General features: G+C 45.3%; 1 protein-coding gene across 1 annotated transcript; it reads right to left on the minus strand.

Annotated features, from left to right (window-relative positions):
• Positions 1-198: 198 nt before the first annotated feature.
• On the minus strand, positions 199-22,319 carry LOC135908196 (monocarboxylate transporter 12-like). The gene is made up of 7 exons (XM_065439949.1): positions 22,163-22,319; positions 21,148-21,278; positions 18,766-18,960; positions 17,079-17,222; positions 12,311-12,653; positions 9,915-10,447; positions 199-3,753 (listed from the first exon to the last, which is right to left on the minus strand). The coding sequence occupies exons 2-7, from the start codon at positions 21,248-21,250 to the stop codon at positions 3,587-3,589; spliced, it is 1,485 nt and encodes a 494-aa protein (XP_065296021.1). The 5' UTR covers positions 21,251-21,278; positions 22,163-22,319; the 3' UTR covers positions 199-3,586.
• Between the last annotated feature and the right edge of the window lie 349 nt (positions 22,320-22,668).

Here is a 22,668-nt window from a genome sequence, read left to right on the forward strand (position 1 = left end):
AGCTCATGAGAGAAGCGTCGACACAGCAAGGCACATCTTGGAAACGTGTGCCTCAATATCTGGTATCCAGTAAGTTTCAATAGAAAGGGCCGACAGGTTTGGTCGATCTCGAACACGTAAAAATTGGCGTGTAATTGCAAAGATTGCATTGTTCAAAGAAAAAAACAGTAAGTTTCGTACAAATTAAGAAAGTTAAGAGCCAGTATTAACAAGAACTTTATTGTAGTGTCCTGAGGAAGTTGACTAGCGGGAGTCGAAGGCCCCCCTTTCATGGTTGCTTCGCCGACGACGGGACCGGGAGGTGGGGACTCTGCGACGTTGCGGGCCCTCTGGACGACCTGTAGTTGGTGTGCGAATTGCGAGCTCTTCAACAAGGCGTTCCACTTGGACTTATATCGAAGTTCGGAACACACGTTGTAAGGGCACAACCAGAACACCTGGTCGAAGAAGCAGCATGCGTTACCGAATTTGGAGCATGACTTCAGGAAGTTGGGGTCTACCCAACTAAGTGCTCTGGCGCTGAGGTATGATCTTGTCTGTAACAGCCAGAAAGTCTGAAAGCCTGAGCCCTATTCAGTTATGGGCTGGCGGTGGGAGGGAATTTCCTACTGCCTTGTCTGTAATGCGTCGTAATTGAGTGATAGGTGGTAAGTGGATTTTCGAACTTGCAGTCCTGTCGGAGTGCCGGACTATTAGCTCGGGCGCAGTTCGTCAATTCACGCGCCAGGCAGTTGGCTCACGCGCTAGAGTTAGTTATGTCGTTCACGTGTGCCGCGAACCACGCTATACTATGCCCTCCAAATTCCTGGTCCGTAGTACTACAAAAGCGTCTGCTGACGATGCCGGCTGCGTGTTTAGAAACCAGAGCGGACGAGAAAGCTCTCATCGCCTTGCGCAAGTCAGAGAAAGTGGTCGTCGGGCCTTTTGCGGCTTGAGGAGCCAAGGCTATCGCGGTTTCCTCCACCTCGTACACGTGCTTAGTGTAGATTCACGCGGCACTGATAAGTACTCCGCCCGCGTCAACAACCGAGACTGAAAACCTGTCTTGGCAGCTGTACTTGGTGCGTTCGACGAAGAATGTATTGCCCCGTAAGGATCAATTCGTTGAAGGATGGTTCAAGCCCGTGCTCTTCTGCGACATTCGTTATATGTCGAGTGAATGTTCTTCGATACGCACTCTAGCTTTATTTCCTCCCGGGCTAAATTAGAAAGGGGTAGCTCCCAAGCAGTGTCTGTATAGGGTGTAAACCAGCTTCTTCAAGAATCCTAAAGACCGACTTAGTTGACGAAATACTATTGATCTGTGCATTAAACTGTGCTCCGAATTATTCGTCTGGGGTTTTGTGAATGCCGAGTTCGAGCAGTTTTACCGTGCTGGCGTACTGTGGAATACCTCGTATTCTTTTGACCCTGGGTCTGACGAGCGTGTGAGTTTGTTGTTTTCGATTTAGCTCCATTTGAGGAATGGTGCCGTGTAACTATTATGACTGGTGAAAAAAGCTTCGAGGACCCTGAGTAGGTTGTCCTCCTTCAGTCCTCCCCTTCTGTTTGTGGTTGTAGTGATGAGTCTTTGTAGATTGTTCATTTGTGCGCCTAGCTTGTTCAGAGCTTCTGCATTACAGCCTTTGGCGCTGTTTAGAAGTCCAAAAATTTTGATGAAGTTCACCATCGGAATGGGGTGCCCTTCTCGTGTCGTAATTTCGTCTGGCAGCGTTTCCAGAGGCTCGAGGTTCCTAACGCTCTGCCTTGACTGCTTGTAAAGGAGGAGTTCGGATTTGGTCGGTGAAAGCTTGAGATCCGTGCATGTAAGAAATTCTTCCGTTACCTCTATGACCGCCTGGACGGATTGCTCTAGATCGACCAGAGATCCTCCCCGGGGCGACATTTGGATCTTATTTTGTTGTAACGCAAGCTGAACAAGGACAACAGAAAAGCACATCTGACGCACACTTCAGTGTGCGCTACAACAAAATACGATATGCCGTGCCAACAGGCCCCTATAGCTATCCTCATCAAGATTGTGATGTCGCCTGCATAGATTGCGTGGCTTATTTTGTAAGTTCGCCAGCCTTTCGCAGAGTTTATGCATGTTGATATTGAATAGTAGTGGGCCGAGGAGCAAACCCTGGGAGTTCCGCAGTTGCCCAGTTCGTAAGGACCGCCCGACATCGTGTCAAGTCGAAGGAACGCTTTTTTTCTGATAGAAATAAGAGAGTGAAATTAAAGTCCATCCTCCCTAGGTTGAGAGAGTGAATTTCGTTCAAGATTTGTTCGTGAGCCACCTTATCAAAGCGCTCAGCGGGGTTGAGTGCAATGATTCCACGGAAGTCCCGCGTCTCGTTCTCTAAAATGGATCTTTTCAGAAGAAGCAGTGCGTGCTGCGTGGAGAGTCCTTTTCTAAAGCCTATTAAATTACACCTAAATAGTTCCTGGTTTTCTATGTGTTCGACGATTCTGTCGTGTACTGCATGTTCGGCCACTGTGCAAATGCTTGATGTTAGAGAGATGGGACCCACGTTATTTATGTGTGGAGGTTTCCGAGGTTTGGGGATGAGCGCCATCTTAGCTGTGCACCATTCCGAATGGACCTGCCTCGAGCTACACCCCTCCTTTATTTCTGCCGTTAGGATTTCGATGGACTTGTCGGTCAGGTTCCGGATGTGTTTGTTGTTAACCCCGTATGGCCCTGAGGCCGATTTTTCATTTAAGTTGAAGAGTACGTGTAATTTCCTAAATTGTGAAAGGTTCGTCTCATTATGGTCCATCTAGCCCCGTGTATGCCGCTCTCGCGTTTCTGCCTTGCGAATTTCCTTCCTTGATGGGTAGGTAGGCTCGCGCCAGGTCGTTTACAATTACTTAGTTTGGGAGGCCCGAGATGACCTGCTTATGTAGGAGCCTTTCGATGGCGAGATTTAACGCAATCCTGCACTTTTTTTCTTTGAGGTGGCTTTTAAGTGGATTCTACATAATACCTCTGCTGACGCGACCGTCCGTTTCGTTGCACGTCTCGTGGCACTGTTGCCGGGCCAGCTGTCTGGAATACCACTATATGTCCTTGTTTACTGACGTTAGTTTTGCTTGTAGTCGTTGATTTAATTGCTGCGTTTTCCACGTCTCCGGGAGAGCGTGGTTAGTCTCCAGGAGATGCGCTAACGCCGAGTCCATTTGAGAGAATTCAAGTTGTGTGCTGATTTTTCGCAACAGCCTGCTAAGGGCAGCACGGGAGTCTGTAAGAATGACGAACTTCGATGTGCTTATTCCTTCCTGTACGTACTTCAGAGCAACATCAATCGCTGCAGCTCAGGAGTTGTTGATGAGGATGGATGAGGTATTCGAAACATCCTTCTATGTCAGTAGAACGGTAGAAGAAAGCTGCTGCAGCGCCTAGAGCGTCGCTGCTTACCGATGCATCCATAAATACTTTTATATGGTCTCCATATTTTCGGATAAGTCTCGAAGAAGACGCATGACTACTTTTTGTAGGAGATCAATTGCGCAATTTACCTGTCGCTTGAGAAACCTTCATGTCATTATGAAGCTGTCGGGTACCAATGTAAAGAACGAATCCGCTTTGATAGGTAGAGATTTATGTTGCGTGGCGGGCAGGAGGCTTGTTTGTAAGGCAGTGTATCCACTGTGTCCTTCTTTGGCTGCAGGCATCGTGTGTCGCAAAGAGCACAGCAGCCACCAAGCTGACGGCGCCCATGAGCAGGTAGTAGCCATCGTATGATCCCGAAACGTCGCGAAATTGCCCTGCAAAAACAATGCGGAAGACAAAGACAAGCAAACAAAAACTTGGTTCGGGCGATGCGTTGTCGATTCATATAATTTTGTCGCGCATACCTGTGAAGATTCAGGCTTTTCTTAGTGATATCAATCTGCTAAAGTAAGGCCACAGAAGAGCCAGCCGTCCCACAAACTAACAAAGTATAGCGATTTATTTTGAGAAAGAAATTTAAAACCACAAAGTTGCTTTTAATAGGAATAACATGTAGTACCAGCCGCGTTGCACCATTCAGTGCCAAATAGAGAGGAAAATACTCTACGTACATCGCAACGCGCGAGACATTCGCAGCACTCAAGCGTTTAACTTTAAAAGCAACGTAGATGATTCACGTATTTGTGCAGCTATTACAGCCTAGGGAAACTCTGCGCACACGCATTGTACGTTCGAGTACTGATTGCTAACAATGCAGTATTTGCATCGCTGCGCATGTGGTTTAAGTTAGGTGCCCCCGTTAGGCCACACCCCCTATAATATACGCCCAGAAAGCACTACTTTCTGGTCTTTGCTAATTTCCCTGATTGAATAGAAATCTTATCGTGTGGTCTCGCAGTTGAGGAGGGCGCATGACATATTGCCGCAGTAGTGCTTCCCTGCCAGATGGCAGAAGCTTACTCGGAGTCTTAAATGTACCTAGCACATTGCCCGTACCGCGAATTTGACCCATTGTTTGGCGTTATTTTTACTGAATATATAGAAATATAAATTATTCGGTTATGATGGGTGAAAAACCAAGCGTCGCGCTTTAAATAAGGCATAAAAGGGGTAGGGAAAAGTGCAGCGACTGTTTAAGGGCAACGATTTACTCCGGCAAAGGATACGCGTCAGGCGAGTGCTATACTAGCTAAATGGGAGCGGTAAATTACCAGCAGCCTTAAATACCAGCACACAAAACTTGCCAAAATATCACGCAGATTTCACGCATTGTGGGAATCGATGTAAGTTAAACTTTCTTTTCTGTGCGCCTTGCTAGACGTTAGCGGTGTTGTTGACGGCGAATGTTCAATTTCTCCACTTTTAGTTCCATGCCAGAATGGTTAGCTAATGTTAAACGCTAACTTGTGCGCACATCAGTGCTGTTCGTCTGCTTAGTTTGTTTATAAGTTTGCTTAGTCTGCTTATTGTTTATAAGCTCCGAAAAGGTTAGCGCTGCCCCCTGCCTCATACGACACATCGCATCGTGGCAGAAGAAGCAAACTTTAATTGAAATATGGGGTTGTACGTGCAAAAACAACAATCTTATTGTGAGGAATGCCGTAGTGGCGACTCCGCTTTACTTTTGGCTCCGTGGAGTTCTTTAACGTGCCAATAAATGTAAGTACACGAGTACTTCTTTTTCTATTTCGATCCCTTTGAAATGCGCCTGCAGCAGTCAGGTTAGAACCCGGCACCTCGAGCAGAGCTTTAGGTGCAAAGCTGTAGTGGCGGGTACAGAAGTGTTGATTTGACGTGCGGCCACTTCCGTAGTGCCGCCTAGGCACTATGGTGCTTTAATGATGTTTTGCGTCTGCACGCCCTGCGTCAGCTGTCCTCTCGAGAAATTTACACAGTATTTATGTTCATAAATAGAAGAAACATACCGCATCGTACCTTTAACCTAAACTTATCTAGTTTTTCCGCAACCACTGTCGTGTTTAGTAGTACCGTTTCGTTGCCTTTTTATGACACCTTTTCCTTCTACCGCCCACATCCAATATATGTGAGCTGGCACTGAGAAGTGGAAAGAGTAGTTATTCGCTATTTTTGGGACCGTGCTCATTCTACCTCTTCTGCGCCTGCTCTTCCTACTTCATCTTTATTTTGCTATCATTTAACCAAGGCTATGTTATCTATTTCCCCTGTAGACTCTTGCACGCGACTGCAAAGGTGAGGGGCTGCACTTTCTGCAATGCTTTTGTGGCGCTTCGCGGATAATTAAAGCTGTTACAAGGTTATTATGTCAATGCCCAGGGACGCTCCAGAGGGCATTGTAGAGGCGCAATGAAACAGTGGGATGGAGTTACTTCAGTTGCTTTTTTTTGCCACGCTTCTGCCATATATAAGCGCATTCTGAACTCTCAACCACCTCTTGACACGCTGTCCAAGACAGCAGCAGCAATAACAAAGTCAAATGAAGAAGCAAGCAAAGCTTCGGTTTAAAAACAGACGACTTGCTTTTATTTAGCCATGGTGTGTATTTTCCTGTACAACATACGGCCATCGGAAGGAACATCGTCGGCTCGCAAAGGGGCAGACGCGCTGCAAGAACAGCACGTTCATTATGTAGGAGTAGCACCTTCTCAAAGACAGTCTCAGCCTTACACTTTAGTAATGATGGATCTTTGTATCAGTATTGTAAGCTCCAGAACACTGATTATTAAGCAATATGCAAGAGATACTGGCAATTCTGTGGCACGACTACCAATGGCGTATATGGTGCGTCATCCGGACCAATGGCTTTCACACGTCCTCATACTCAATAACTTCCGCGAAAATACTTTCAGCAGGCCTGGTGATAGGGCCGCCGTTTCAAGGTCGTCTTCAGGAAGAGTTACAAGTAACTATCGGTGAATTGAAATTCGCCAACTTTACTGTTACTGCGACATGTGTTAAAAGTTTGAAATTATCCGCCGCGATTTCTTAGTCCCTATAGTGTTGGCCTGCATTGCATGAGGTCGCGGGATCGAATCCCGGCCACGGCCACCGCATTTTGATGGAGGCGAATTGCTAAAACATCCGTGGGCTTAGTTTTAGGGGCGCGATGAAGAACTCCAGGTTGTCAAAACTTCCGTACCCCCAACTACGGCGTGCCTCCTTATCAGATCGTGGTTTGGCACGTAAAACTCCACAATTTATAAGTTCGAAATACATTTGTGTTATTGGTTACCTTTTCTCCTTGTAGATTTATTTTAATGTAATCTGTATTCATATCTCTGTGTCGCTGTTAATCATGTAACGTATGCAGCTGGCTCAACAAGCTGCCGAAAAGCAGCTTTTATCCGCTGCTCTGCTGCTCTTTCATAAAACTAGACAAAATAATGCGATTGATTGATTGATTGATTGATTGATTGATTGATTGACTGATTGATTGATTGATTGATTGATTGATTGATTGATTGAGTAATCGCCCTTGCTTATCGCGCCATGCGTTGTTTTCAGGTCGCAAAATGAATGTCAGCTTGTGCCAACGCCAATGCGCGGGGATCACTGCGAAGCGTAGATTCCGGGCGTGGTTGCATCTGCGCATGCATTTATATGCCTACATTGCAGGCAATACTGCAGGAAACGAAAACTACGTTGTTCGCGTCGCTGTGGACAAGTTGTTCTTGGAACGATGGCGCTGTTCATTTTGCGCGCTTTCTGCTATCTACGAGTATAAGTTCTGTGCCAGTAGAACTGCTGCGGTGGGCAGACAACTTTCTTGGGCTTTTGCTCACCAGGTACTATTTGGGTACAATTTGTGAAGCCACGAGTAATGAGCATAAGGATTTGTTATTTGTTTTAACGACCTTGCGTATATATTTTAGTCGGACATATCTTTCTTCTCCGTAGTTTCTTACGGCACGGCGCTTCACGCGTCCTTCTAAGTGGTCGGGGAAGTCTTTTCTTTCAAACGCACGCAACAATGTTTCCGGGACCTCTAACACAATTTAAAGAAAAAAGCACCTTCAGTGACCACCACCATATACAACGGCTCGACCAAGCACTTTCAATACACACTAACCAATACGATCTTGATTTACATCGAGCCCGATTGCAAAAATTGCCACGTCATCCTTCCGCTCATCTCATTCACTTCACAGCACAGCCGTACAACGCGCCACGAGCCATTCTCCCATTTTCATTGTCTATGGTCGTTTTGCCTTCGTCTGTCCTCGATACCACTTCCTTCTCGGCCTATGTACGAACCGTATCCTTCAGGCGAACAGTACGCCTGAAGAATTGCACATTGCCTCTAACGCAAGTGAAGTAATACTCAACCTAGCCATCAGCACCGTAAGCTCCGCTGTGACTCTGCTCATGGCACTGTGTCCTCTCGTCCAGGCGACGAAGTTCTACAGTGGACGCTAGTGCCGTCGCCTGGTTACTGTGAAAAGCTCCGAAGCCATTTGCTCGGCCCGCGTAGGATCCTTGCTCAAGCATCCCCTTTGAGCTATCCCGTTTCTCCTCTCTCTGTTTCAAGAGCCCATCGTTATCGCGGAACAGAAATTGCGTAAATCTCTCACTTGAGGTCGTTCACTCGGCGCGCCTTCTCCACCTTACACACGTCCAGGCTGGCTGTTTTCGACCCGGAGGAAAAATTTGTGTGTACATTCTTCATGAGTGTCATCAACTTTATCTGTACGTATTGTGAGGGTTTGGCTCACGGTCTCTCTTTTTTTGTTGATTTAAGGGCAAGGTCAGGATGTTCAAAAATATTAGAAGCTCTCTCAGAATACTTTGACACTGTAAAAGTAACGCAGATGGTTATCAGAGGCTAAACTGTGCTTGCTTATCTGTACGTCTAATTAAATTTGGATCATTAACACTTTTCGCGCTTACGATATTGAGACAGCATGCGCCGGCATAGCTGTATTGTTCTTTACAGCACTACATTCACATATTCTTTAAACGATCACTTATCACCTTATTTGCTGTTCTACCAAGTTCGAAATTTTCCACCTGTCCGCAGGAATTTAGAAAAATCATGCAGATAGTAGTCTGAAAATAGTTTGAGACCCTAAACGTATGCTCGCTTCCATCCCTCAGCTACAACATTGCACTCCTCCCGTCTCGACTTTCCAACTTTCGTTCAAATCCCTTGTCAGTTGTGCTCCGTGGAAGAGGCTGCAAAGAACACCTTCTCTCGGATCAAGCGCCATTGGAATATTAGTCAATGGGGCACAGCATCTTTGCTAGGAGCATACATTACTTCATCAATCGGTTGCATCGCGCTGAGACAAGGCAACGCATAATATTTTCTGTTAAACATTCTCGCTAAATAATATTCACCAGTTGCATTTTATGTCACAATTCATGAAATTTCACATGTACATCTCTGTTTTTGAAAATGAGTGAAAGGCGCATCACCGCTCCGCATCGACTTTGATCATCGCACAAGTTTCTCGCAAGTGCTGGTCAAGCACTTAAGTATTTTATGCACAAAATTTGTGTTTCTTATCGATAGCAGCTTATACGTTCGTTCGCGCTTTACACCAACCCACTACTTCTTTTTTTCGGCACATCCATCGAAGGAAAGCAAGGTATGCATCTACCGCCAGTCATGTAAACATCAACTTTTACTTCCACCAGCCTGACAGAAACGCAGCGTTCTAAAGATTCAGGCTAGACGAGGTGAACCATCTTCTAGGCATTCTCTAAATGCTGCTCTGCCGAAGGTACAAAAAATGTTTCCGTATATGATTACAAAGAAGGCGCCAAATAAAACAACAGACCAAAGATGGGGACACGAGACAACCACGTAGGCGCCTACGGGGTTGTCTCGTGTCTCCATCCTTCGTCTGTTGTTTTATTTGGCGCCTTCTTTGTAATCATGTGTAACCAACTAGCCCACAAGTACGTGCTCAGTTCCGTATATTACCAGGCCCCTTGATAAAATGCCGTGTGCCGCAAATTTCTCGTGTGGAACGTGGTTGTGGTTGCACACTATATAAACCTACACCAAGGCCTTTAAATCACCCGCACGTGGTTGATATAGCAATAAAAGGACGCCTGGGTTGTGACACACGAGAGCTGTTCGGCCTTGATGGCGCATCCCGAGAGAGTTATAGCGCCAAAAAGCGACATGGGCATAGGAGGTGAGAGAGTAAATAGAGCTGGTGTGTCTCGTTGTGCTCTGTTTTTGCGCTGTTATTCGGTACTGTTAACGTCTGTCGAAGAAAAATGTGTTTTTGCAATCATGGCGGCCGCCATAGTGGTAAATGATGGCTAGGAGCATTTCGGCTTCACAATGTTCGCGGATATACATAACACGCCACTACAAAACAGTGTTGCTAAGTGTTTTCGGAAGGTGTCAACAACTGTTAAATACCCTACAATAAATGTCAGAATGTCGGCAACAGTTGTGACATGTCACTGTAGCCATACTGAAAACAGCAAAAGAAAAGAATATCTGCTGAAATTTGTTATGATGAAGGACATTTCCGCTCACGTAAAATTGTTGGGCTGACCAGAAACACCGGCGTCATAAAGATGCCGATGATGCCGATTGCAGCAGCCGTCCGTTCGACGCCAAGGTATTCCGCAAGGAACACGTACTTGATGCATATTACATATCCCTGTGACACTCCTGTTACAGTTGCCAGCGCAAATATGGTCGAAGGTGTAGAAACGTATGGCAATGTCACCATGCAGGAAGAAATGGTCAGAAAGCTAAGGGTGTAGAGAAGTCGCCGCGTGAAGGGTGCGAAGTCTGCCTGAAGAGGCACCACCAAACGGCCCACAAGCTGACCAACCGCACTGAACGTTATCAGGTGCTTGGCGCTGTCCAGGGCTATGCCTTTATCGATGCCGTAGTCCACGACTGTCGCCGAGAATTCCAGATACGTGTAATCTCCGACAACGACAGTCACCAGCAGAACGTAGAACGCTGGCGTGTGTAGCAGTGCCAGAGCTTGCTTTACGGTACAGCTCTCCAGTAGTACCTTCTTTTCTGGCAAATGTAGGCCTTGTAGTTCGTCTGGGCTTCCGCAAAAGAAAAAAAAAATGAAGCATTAGATGAAATTTCTCACCTGGGCCAGCGAAATATGACGCGACGCCGCGAAAGCAGTTTGGCAAAGTCTTTTATTTACAGGCTGTTTGGTATCGGTAGTGGTTTCGGCATAGCGTAGTGCGCTAAACGTTGAACATCAAAGCAAAGATGCCTGCCACAAATGCTGACTCTAGGAAAACTGCCTTCAGTATCTCCTATAAATACTGTTCTCAAGCTGCCGTCATCAGTGTTAAAACTTCATTGTCATTACATCAATTAACAGAAAGTCTCTTTGAGAATTATATCGTAAATCTTTCATTTCGCCTATGAAGACGGGTAAGGAGGGCAAATTGTTCTGATTGAGCACTCATTTTTCCTATAAGGATTTCTTGAATAATAATACACGGAAGGCTGCGCCATGAGCACGTTTTACTCTCTCTAAGGTTCTGTGCTAATATATGTGATGCCTAATTTATAGCTACAAAAGTGCAATGAATAAATGTAATGCTTTCGCTGGTTCTCAAATACATCGCTCCTTGAAAGCAGCGCCAGTATGAGTAAAAAAATATATTTTCTCTCCGCGAATCCATGATTGGCCATCCTCTGGGTGATTATCTCGCCATGATGCTTGGTAATCTGTAAAGTTTCTTAATGATACGTTTTGTTTTTCCCCTCCGACATCTTGAAATCTGGGTCTAGCGAGCACTACAATTGATACCCTATTCTCTGTATTTAGTTGCTTTTCCAAATTTTATGGCACTACACAAAATATAATAATATCGCGGAGCACTATTTCTCATGTCTTACAATAGATGGAAACATTTCAAACATGAAATTTGGGTGCATGGATAATACGATTACCTCCAAGAACCGTCCACGTCCATCTAGCAAATGCAAGTAGCCTAGCGAATGCTTTGGTTTTATGCATGCATCTCTGAACCATTGCGATTTAAAAAGGAACGCTTGTTTGAATGTTTCTTTACGCTCGTACTCTAACGTCCTTGAATACACGCAGCAAGGAGTCTCCTGCTACATGTCAACCTTAAATTTTGCTTTCACAGATGCGCTCTCAACACCATGAAAACAAAGGCTGAGTACTGGGCACCTACTGCAATTTCAACCCCTCTTGTCGATGAATTTGTTTCTTCGCTTCCGCATCATCTAGCAATTCTGATGAGCAGCGGAGAAGCAGAATTTATTGTAAATATAAGAAATTACGACTATACCGTATTGAAAGCGAATCATGTCATAATAAAAGCGTATACCAGTGGGCAAAAGTATGGGGATGAAAGGGTCGTTTAAAAATTGGTATTATTTCGTAAGTCGGGCGCACAAACAGAAATTGACGAACGCACTGGAAATTTCGCCATCCTATATAAGTATAGACTACAGTCCCCGAATTCAAGTGACATGCCTTGGCGGAGACGACGAGTAGTTTTAACGCGTAATCCCCTACTCCTTATACTTCTTTGATGCTGCTATTTAATTCTTGGTGTGGAGGAATAAACTGTTTTCCGGGAAGTTGTATTTTATCCTTAATGCAAAGTGCGCATTGTGTTTCCTTGAACGTTCCAGAAAACAAACGTTCTAGATGTAACTGCAGTAATATTAGCGCAATCGTGCCGCAAACAAGCAAACAAAAGCTTGTCTTAGTCTGGCAATGCAAGTGACGAGTCAACAGCCCTACTACTACCTATGTGTTCCGTTACTAGAAAATGGTGTGCTTTGTTAGGCACAATGTAGCGTAATCGTGAGTCACTGCTAACGATGTTCTCAGCAAAAAGTCCTCATGAATATTTTTGCGCCGAGTGATTACCTGTGAGAAATGCAAGTAGTAAGTAGCGGGGTTGCGTTACCTTTGTCGGGTAGCGTTGTGCTGATTGGTAGACTCATAACGCCTTGGGTTGAGGCCCGCCTTGAGCAGAGGTTGGGACTTTCTTGCTTTCCAAGAACATCCGAGTCCCCGAGGGTTCTTTGCTAGCATAACAATGGCGGTAGAGTTTAGAAGCACTCCACCGTAGACTAGCAGAGCTCCATCGAGGTCATAAAGTTCCACGAGGTAAGCCAGCACGAACTGGCTGATGATCGCCGATACCCCGTACGAAAGGGAGCCTAATGATATGGCAATGGCGCGGTACTTCTCGAAGTGGAGAAGCGTGTATATGGAGGACGACGTGACGAAGATTCCATGGCCTAAGCCTGCAAGTTAGGTGCAGTAGCTCACTAAACATTTAGGTAGTTAATAGAGTGACCACTTTCAGCATTAATTTTAGTTCACGAAATAGGTGACCGAGCAGTAAATTTGTAGAGTATCTAGGAATGAAAGAATTCATCAATGTTGTTCGGGTGTAAGTGCACCACTTGCCGTATAACAATGCTTTTATCATCACGTATTTTCGGACCAGTTTCTGGTTCTGTGATACCTTAGGGGCATCATAACGTTTTGCTAGAAGTATGTGATGGATGTAACCAGAAAACTCAGCAAACTTCAGAAATCAAGAGGTGTGCTAACCAGACTAATTGCCTAATAATTGCAGGTTCATTACGCAGATTATATGCTTGCTCAGAAACTTTGCAAAGTTCCACTAGCTGCAAACATCTAAGGTAGGCCTCTGTCCCGCATGCTTACAACATGCCTCTTCGGAGGTGTTACTATCTTTAGTAGACGTTGTGGCCATTCTTGTGATACGTACGATTATAAAATTCATAAGCTTAATGTACCGCACTTGCCTTAGTTCCTAATTTTATGACCTAAGTCATAAATTAAGGCGATGAGCTGAATTCGTATTGTTTCTCATTCTTCTCCTTCTATTCTTCTTCTATTCTTCTTCCATTCTTCTTCTTCTTCTTCTTCTTCTTCTATTCTATTCTATTCTACTATTCTATTCTATTCTAACCGTGCGGTACATCGACGGGATGACGAGACAGGCAGTCGGCGTCCTGATGTAGGTGACCCGACCCGACCACAGTGTGTGTGTGTTCCTGCAGCCGTACGGCCCAGCGACAGAGGCATCGTGTAGGATCCTTGAGGGAGGAAAGCCAACAAAGGGCATTGCTTTCGGTTGTAACTGTATATGGTCGACCATATATGTAGGGTAGAAATTTGCCCACCACCCAAACCACCACCCAAATGAGGGCGAGATACTCGCGCTCAGTAATCCAGTAATTGCGCTAGGCTGGAGAGAGGAGACAGTTGGCGTAGGCGATAACACGGTTATGTTCACACTGGCGTTGACGTAAAATTGCGCCGATGCCGTAGCCACTAGGGTCAATGCGGATTTCTGTCGGAGCGGAGGCGTCAAAAGAGGCGACAACAGGAGGTGTGGTGAGAAGCGTGATGAGCTGCGAGAAAGCAGACGCTTGTTTAGAGCCCCTTGGTGGAAGACGGTGCAGCGGATAGAGCGGGAATGTGGCACTCGTGCGACGGTGACAACGCGGCAAGAGGCATGCCTCAAGTAAGTACTTGTGGGCACTGTCCGAAATTTAGGATGGTAAGACATGTCTGATTGTCCACAACAGAAACGATGGTGTGTGGGAAGGATACATTGCGGGAAAGTAGGACTGAAGTCGCTGGAGTAAGGCCATGGTCTCCGTCAGGTACAGGTGGGCAGACAAAAAATGGGATGCAGGTTGCTGCTAGAGATGGCAGGCGAATAAAATCCGCAGAAGAAAGCCGAGTTCGAGGTTGAGCAGGAAGGTCAACGGGAAGAGGTAGGGATAGGTCGAATTGTACAACACCGCCTAAACAGTCAATCAGAGCAGAATGGGCGGCCATAAAGTCGAGTCCGAGGACCACATTGTGAGGGCAGCTTTCGAGCACACGAAACAAAATGGACATGTGGCGACCGGCGACACTGCCACGAGTGGTACAAATTCCAAGTACAGGCGGGGTTCCACCGTCGGCGACCTGGATCAGTCGAGTCGGAGCAGAAGTACTTTCTTCAACTGCTGTCGAAGCTCCGCATTCATTATGGAAATTTGGGCTCCGTTGCCGATGAGTGCTGTAACGGGCAAACCATCCCCGTCCACATCCAGAAGGCTCCGATCAGTAGGCAGGGTCAGCAGAGGAATTTCAGGCAGCGGTTCTAGAGCAGCATCAACTCCAGGAGCTGCCCGAGTTAGTTTCCCGTCGGAGAGCGGCGACGGTAAGCTGGGGATAGAGAGCGACGCAGCTGGGGTAATCGGGAGTAGCGACTGTGGTGATGGCGAGCGGCTAGTCGCGGTGGCTCTAGAGTTGTCAGGTGCGTCTTCAACATCGGTGGAGTGTGATGGCGGGCGAGGATTGAGGGGGGAGTGGCGCTAGGCGGGAAACCTTGGTCCAGAGTGGGCTGGCTAGGAACTTCAACAGTGGCGAGAGATGTGGCCCACATGTCCACAATACAAGCAGACAGGCCTATCATCATGTGTGCGCCATTGGGCCGGGTTGCGATAGCTCGGATATGGACCGTATTGGCTCTGGTGAACAGGGGCAGAGGCTGCAGACGAAGCAAAGTCAGGACGGCTGGTGGAGCAGATGGACGGAAGACCTACATTGGCAAGTTGTTGGCGAATGACCGACTGAATGAGGAGGCACAGACGGCCGGGATTCGTTAAAGCACTCCGTCACTGGTGGGGCAGGAGACGCTGCTTCGATTTCTCGCCGAAAGATACGTACGACATTCTCGCAGGAGGTGGGCTCCCGCGGTGGACAAATGTCTTTGCACGTCGATGAAGCTGCGGTAATGGGTAGACGCGTAAACTGCTGCACTATACGGCGACTGTTCGCGTCTTCAAAGCGGCGACATTTGTTAATGATCTCGTTGACCGTTCTATTCTTGTGAAACAAGCAGGTTAAACGGGTCGTCCGCTATGCCATTTAATACGTGGCTGACCTTGCCTGCCTCTGCCATATTGTTATTCACTTTGCGGAAAAGAGCGAGGACGTCCTGGATATACGCCACGTAAGATTCAGTGGACGCCTGTGCACGGGTCTCAAGGTCCATCGCAGCACGTTGGGAGCCGACGGGCTTGCCGAACAAATCTCTAAGCTTCTCATTGCGCTGCTCCCAACTTGTAATCTGTTCTTCGTGTGTCTCGAAGCAGAGCCGTGCTGTTTTCTTGAAGTAGAATATTAGCCAGCATAAGCGTGTTATCCCACCTGTTGCGTGCGCTGACCCATTCGTAATTCTGCAACCAGTCATCGACGTCAACGTTGTCAATACCGGAAAAAAATGCCAGAATCTCGAGACTGCGTCAGGATGACCGTCCATGGCGACGACGAGGCCGTGGCTGAACTCTCTCTTTCGGATAACATGGCGGCCGGGTTACGTCCACTGCGGTGCTCCGCCTTGCGCAAGTGATTACCCAGGAACTCCTTTAATGATGTTACGGGAAGGAAGAAGCGTGCGCATATTCACAGATAGCTTTTAATGGCTGAACCGTTAGCAGGAAAGGCCTGCTATGGCGCTATTTATGAGCAGGAAAGGCCTATAATACAATATTAATACATAGTTGATAACTTCCTGAAGCAGCAAATCATGCGCATCCACAACGAGATTAATTAGCTATCGTTTAGTTATATAATAAATATTTTGTGTCTGCCATTTCTGCCATGGCAGTAAGCCTCGTCAATATAATGCACTGTGCTCGATGTCGAGCTTGAATACTGCGACCCAGGCTTAGCAAAGTTTAAAGTAGTTGCAAAAACGGTGGGGTGATGATGCCTGCTCTCTTGCCAGAATAATAAAAACGTCGCACAATGTTTTTTTTTCTTTTTGTAGAACTGTTTTATACCTCACTAACTTCCATGAACCTGCTACATTATAAATACTCATGGTGTAACTCAGAGCATAAAAATCAACAGTGGAGCCCTCAAAATTCGTTTCTGGTCAAAGAAATAAAAAAGAACAGCGCACTAAGGCTCCTTTGCGATGGTTACAGCAGTCACAAGTGATCTCTCTGAGCACGCAAATTAAAGTACCTATAATCTGATTTCAGCTAGCAAGAAATGATGGATGAAGCTGACGTTTTTACAAATTATAGAACGCTATCTGCAGATATCGGTTAAATGACAAATTAGACTACCGCTACTGCTTTTCCTTGTTAGTTTCTTAGATGAGGCTGAATTTATCACACATCATTGGTGTCATCATTCAATATCATGTAGTAAGCTGTCCTTGCTTTTGGCGCGTTTGTAAAAAATGTCTTGTTATATGCTCCATTTTCAGGCGCACCTTTCAGCTACATGTGCTGACGTGTTGGATAATGGGCTAAGGCATAGGGCTGCGGTTAGAATTAAGCTAATTGTAGAGGAAGGATATGTGATCGCCTCGCAGCAGCTTGGCCTCACCCTAAAGATAGGCGTCTGGTATTTCGCGAATATATCTAACTTTTCCTTATTTTATGGCTGCAAATAAAGGGGTAGTAACTTTGTTCCATTAGTCGGCAGAAAGTAACGTTTTCAGATATTGTGGCACCGCAGATGCCGTCATACGTATGGAGCGCTATTTAAACATTGATATGCATTACGAGAATATTAGCGCTACCCCTGCTTCCTAGAGAAGACGGCTCGGAGTGTTAGTGTATGAAATGAAAACGATAAACTAAAAACACTCGCAACAACCTTAATAGATAATATATTCTTACCATGCATCACGCCGAAAGTCATTGTCATCCACAATATGTTCGATGCAAATGCCGACAAAACAAAAGCCGCTGAACAAAGAATGGTGCTCAGTAACACGATATAGTAGGTTTTGCTGCATCGTTGAAGGGCGTAGACTGCCAGTCCTGTAAGGAGAAGGACATTATGTGATATGAAGACATACTTTCCTCCAGAAGGATTACATACAAGAATAGTATGTTATACACTCGGAGATACACATTTTCTGACAATAAGTACAGACGTGAAAAAAAAAGGTATCCATCATGGCCGCTCTCCCCTAACACTAAATAATGGTGCAATATGGGTACGTTTTGTTTAAAGAAATGTGGTACGCCACATTTGAGAAATTCTTCCACGAAATAGACTTGAAATGCATTAGTTCAGATCCTCTCGGAGAGGTACACGTGTGTTTGGTGATATTGTAGACTGAATAATTGTGTATTGAGGAATACATTTTACCGACATATGTCAGAAAATTGGCGTTAGTGTTAGGATTTGTGTCAAGAGGAAGCATTAGCTCGGGTCCTCCTATCTGAATACACGTAAAAGGAGAATTGGTTTTTGTCGGCAGCCACTGTGCCAAATTTAACCAGGTTTGTTGCATTTAACAGAAAACTTTAAATCTAGCGACTGTTGGTCACGAATTTTAATTTAGGTGGTCAGTTATTAATTAGAAATTGGCAAAATTTGAAAATTTTCAGAAAAGGAAACTATAAGGTTTACAACTCTGTAGCTCAGCAATGAAAAGCAATATCAGAGTTCTGTGAATTCCATCTAATAGTACATCTAAAGCGCACGCAACTGATATGTTACACATGAATCTTAAAAAAAAATCTAGTAATATGGAAATACGGCCTTTGCAGAACCCTTGTACACAAAGTAACAATACATGTAAGATATAAAACCACATATCGAATTAATTAATTATTAATTAATTATCTAATAGGTGCCACCTACAGAACCTTGATATTTATTCTTGATACAGAGCTACGAATTAGTAAACTTCAAGCTTCTACTTCTTTCAAGCTTTAAATTTTTTTTAAAACCTTGTTACAAAATTCAGGCCCTAAATAGAAATTCCGCTACCAACAGTCACTAGACTTCAGATTTCTTTCTCAAATGCAACAATCTTTATGAACATCGGTCCCGGGGTTATCTGTGAAAAACGTTTTTGCGTTTTACATGTATTTAGATAGGCGGGTTGGAGTTGGGTCCGAGCTAAATCTTCCTCTCAGGGCCAGAAGATTTAATTACTCCTCGGTCTTAATTTAGAAAACGCAAAATGAGTATAATGGTAATAGCTTAAAGAGTGAGTGGATATTTTATTAGCTATCCTAATAACGCGATACATTTCTTCTCCAGGTATTATCCATTCTTCCGTAACTCATAAACATGTGCATAAGTGCATTTGTAACAGAATATTTTAGCTTAACTAAAAGACAAGAAAAACATGCTGTATTGGCTCTCAAGCAGATGTATTTTCAACATTCAGTAACGCGTACGCGTGTCAAAAACCGGGACTCGGCCTCGAAGATCCTTCCGCTCAGTTACACTGGTGCTTAAATAATGCAATTCACTGTAAGAAACACGCTTTGTGAACGCAATATGAAGCACCACGAAAGCCGCTGCCTAATTTTAGCTTCGCTTCGCTTGGAGCGCCAAACCTACCTGAAATGTGGCTCAGCATGGATGCGGTGCTTTTCGGCCAGGACGCCATCTCCCTCGTGATGTCGAACTTCTCCATGAAGAACACGAATAAAAGGCCAAACCACGACCACGGCATGCAGACAAGGAACGCTGCAGCGGCCATGGCCACCGGTACGTTCCAGCAGCTATCCATAGGGGCACTTTCGCACAATCGGTCTGCAGTTTCAAGAGAGGAAATTGCGAAAAGCACATCAACGTCTGCGCCACTGTGCTCTTTGTGTTGTAATTAATTAGGCTTCGGTGAAGCGATAGCGAAGTTTTCCGATATGAAACTTAGTATACTTTTCCGAGTGAGAAGAAGACTGGTGAAGGGACTGTATAAAAGTAAGGTGCTGATTATACAATCGTGATCCACGTACTTTTCCAAGCGCCGAGTCATACCGTCAAAAGTCTTGTTGTTTCTGGCCAACAACTAAAACTGGAAAAATACCGCGCATACGCGACTTTAAGGTGTAGTAGTTATTATAGCCCCAGCCTGGGACGGCGATTTTCGGTAAATACGTCATATGCCGACACCGTTTTCTGCGTTTAGAAGCTTTAGAAGAATATGTGCTGGCCGTAAATAGATGAGTTATCTTCTATCGTCTTCATTGAACGTTGCCTGTGTCGTCTTTGATGTTGATGTCGACAAGTTATCACGTCGCCATCGCAATAATTGAGCTATTCACATGGCTTTGCAATCGCTGTGGCATATGAACCATTATGCGACGCTGTGGCATATCGCTGTGGCATATGAACCATTATTATCCTTCTTGTTTCCAGAGCGAAATGTATTTTGCGGACGCAGAATGCACGGAACTACTGACAGCGAGTTGTTATGCTGAACGCATCTATGCGTGGAGGATATCTGCGTCTATTATTATTATTACAGTATACGCAGGAGTAGCGAGAATGTTCGTTTTGTTGAAGTAATGCACTGCACAGAACTATGCTTCAACATTGCTTGAATTATACATGGTCTGTCCTGACAGTAAGGATGCCGAGTATATAAGATACACTTTGTTTGGCAAAATCTTTCCGTGCGTCTAGTATTGTTGAAAATGAGAAACTTGGGCAGCGGTATCGCGAGCCCCGCCAGTTTGCCACTGCTTGTAGGCGTATCATAAGTCCTTTTCTGCAGTCTCGTTGACTACCTTCGTTGCTGGCCTTTGGGCGTCCTCCCCGAGGTTGAGTCAGTGTGCTTCGAATGCTCATTTCATGTTCGGAAACAGGAAGAAGTCATAGACAGAGGGCGTGCAGGAATGGTGGCTGGTGAAGCGTGGTATAGGTTGTCCGGTCAAAAAAAAAAAAAAAACTTCATGGCAGAGAGCGATGTACGCGATCTTTCAGAACCCATGACATCGCGATCTATTGAAGCGCGCGCAGGATGCCTTGCCTCCGCGTCTTTACGAATTCTACGCAGAAACTTACATTTACCCTAACCGAGACGGGAACAAAAAGCTTATTGACGATTCTCTTGCATTCATGGAACACGATCGGGGGCTCCCTCCACCGCGTGGTAATGTTCCCATGTTCGCTCCATTGTTGCCATAACGCAGCACTGAAACAGCGGTACACCCTGTACCGAGTTTACTCACTTCTCCTCCTTGAAACCAACTGAGCTCGTTGTCTTGTGAAGCTAACAGCTACCCCCTCCTCCCCTTCACCCACTACTGGTCTCGCGATGAAACGTACGAGCGCACAAAGTCACGACATGTCTATTTATTTTCAGGACAGCTACTGCGTGTACGTGCGTGTACTGCGTGTACGTTACGCTCCAACAAAAGTCCAGTGTTCACTGGATATTTGAAATAAACTAGCAATGGTCTATTATATAGAATGTGCACACATGTGAGCCCACCACAACACACACACACACACACACACACACACACACACACACACACACACACACACACACATGCCCACCTGCACGCACGCACACAGAAATACACGCACATGACTAAGCGACAACCCTATGAATGTGCACCCAATGATTCAATTTTCTAGAAGAGGGTACAGAACACATATATTAAAGAACACAATGTTTACTTCTATACACCAACCCACACGCAGGTGCTTGTGAACCAAGCAGCACGCAGGTAGTATAAAGGTAATTGCACACGTGCCAACACGGATACGCGGAAGCGCCAGCAGGTTTAAGCACACACAAATACACATACATCCACGCGTTGGTAAAGAGGCCAACGGTAGAACAAAAGCCAAGCAAAGGCCTTTCCTGCAGTGGCCCTGCGCACATGCAGAATTTCCAGCTCGTATAGCTTAATTGCTGGAAGCCTTATTTGGAGCGCAAAAAAAGCTGCGAGAATAATGCTATCGCTTACATATAAATTTCGACCATACCGGTTCGATTGGACGATCCGCGGTCACAAAGGATTGCTTTGATGGCTTCTCCTCGGTGTGCTCCATTTGGGGGCTCCTCTGGTGTGGTGCAATCGCCCACCATAGTGAAGAGTCGATGCTTGCAATGTGTCCTATTAAAATAAACAGCAGATTTTAAGGTGTCCGTTTGGTTGAGCAATGTTTGAGGATAACAAGCAAAACACTTGTCGTGGAGGCTACGACAACAGTTCGGAAAATTTGATTCACCGCGATTTGGACACCAAATACTGGTAAAAGTGCACAAGCGGCACCTTCAACCCATGGATGAAGCGAATTAATATAATGAATAATACGAAAATGAAGAAGTCACGAATATGTCAACCTATTAACTGGTACACAGTATTAGGAGAAGAAACGCAAACTAAAACATTGGCCTAATTGGCAGCGAACGCGTTCACTGTGAGTCACGGAAAATGTCTCGTAACATCCGCAAGCAAGTCGATTTCGGTATTATGCTGAACAACGACAATAAATCAGACTAATTAGCAATTGCAATAACGCTAACTTAACCTCCTCAGTGACATGTCCTTACATTTTTCAAGAAGAGATCTCAAAATTTCAAACAGTTATATGAATAAGAGTCGTTTAACAATTTCACGTATGCTGAAGTTACGGGCATATTTATCATTAAGACGCCTGAACTAGTTTTTCATACTCCTTCGGAGGACGCTAGCTTTCTTGAGTTGAAGTGCCTTGAAGGGGCTAGCATAATCCGTCTTCCTTCCAGAAAAATTCGTTTGCTCCTTACAGCCTGTGTTTGTTTAAGTTATGCTGTTACATATGTGTCTGAATTGTTGGAATCAAGTCTTACTTTAGCTGTGCGTGGGCTGAAGCTTACATTACCAAATGCCCGAGTCTGTGTCTGGCAGACCCTTTGAACAATGTTACGTAATAGAAATATTCTCTAGCAAATTTATAGATACGGGGTGGCTTAGAATTTAGCCGTCAAGAAATGATGGAACGTTCAAAAACATACCTTTTACATGGACGGCAAATAGAGTCGGCGAAGTAAGCGAGCCATATTGCTATGTTTCACTTCCATTGGAAGGCGACATGCGCGTGTAGCTAATTTTACACTCTGAACGGGACTATTGTTGCCGATCGCACAGTGCAGCAGTCGAGAGAAAACTAAGCCGCGCCGCTCCTGCGTAGAGACCGTCGTACATACGCTGATAAAGCAGTCACGTCGCACTAAAAGCGCCCATGAGTTTCTAGTGGCCTCTTCCGGGAAGTGTTGCATTCATGGCATTTGCGACCTCTTCAAGCGCAGTGCGCCCTATGCAACGTGGACGCAAACGCCTTTTTATCATCAGCATATTATTCGTCGCGAATGAAGGCGTCGGCAAAAGTTCTCCGACTGCTGCTGTTTCACGCTTTACACAGTGGACGAATAAACAGAAATTTCCTAAAATGATTACTTGGCCTGATACTATATGTTTGCTCCTACAAACTACAAGTCCTCAAATTTACAGTTAGGAAAGG

Source organism: Dermacentor albipictus, chromosome 2 (assembly GCF_038994185.2).
Source record: "Dermacentor albipictus isolate Rhodes 1998 colony chromosome 2, USDA_Dalb.pri_finalv2, whole genome shotgun sequence".
Classification (NCBI taxonomy): domain Eukaryota; kingdom Metazoa; phylum Arthropoda; class Arachnida; order Ixodida; family Ixodidae; genus Dermacentor; species Dermacentor albipictus.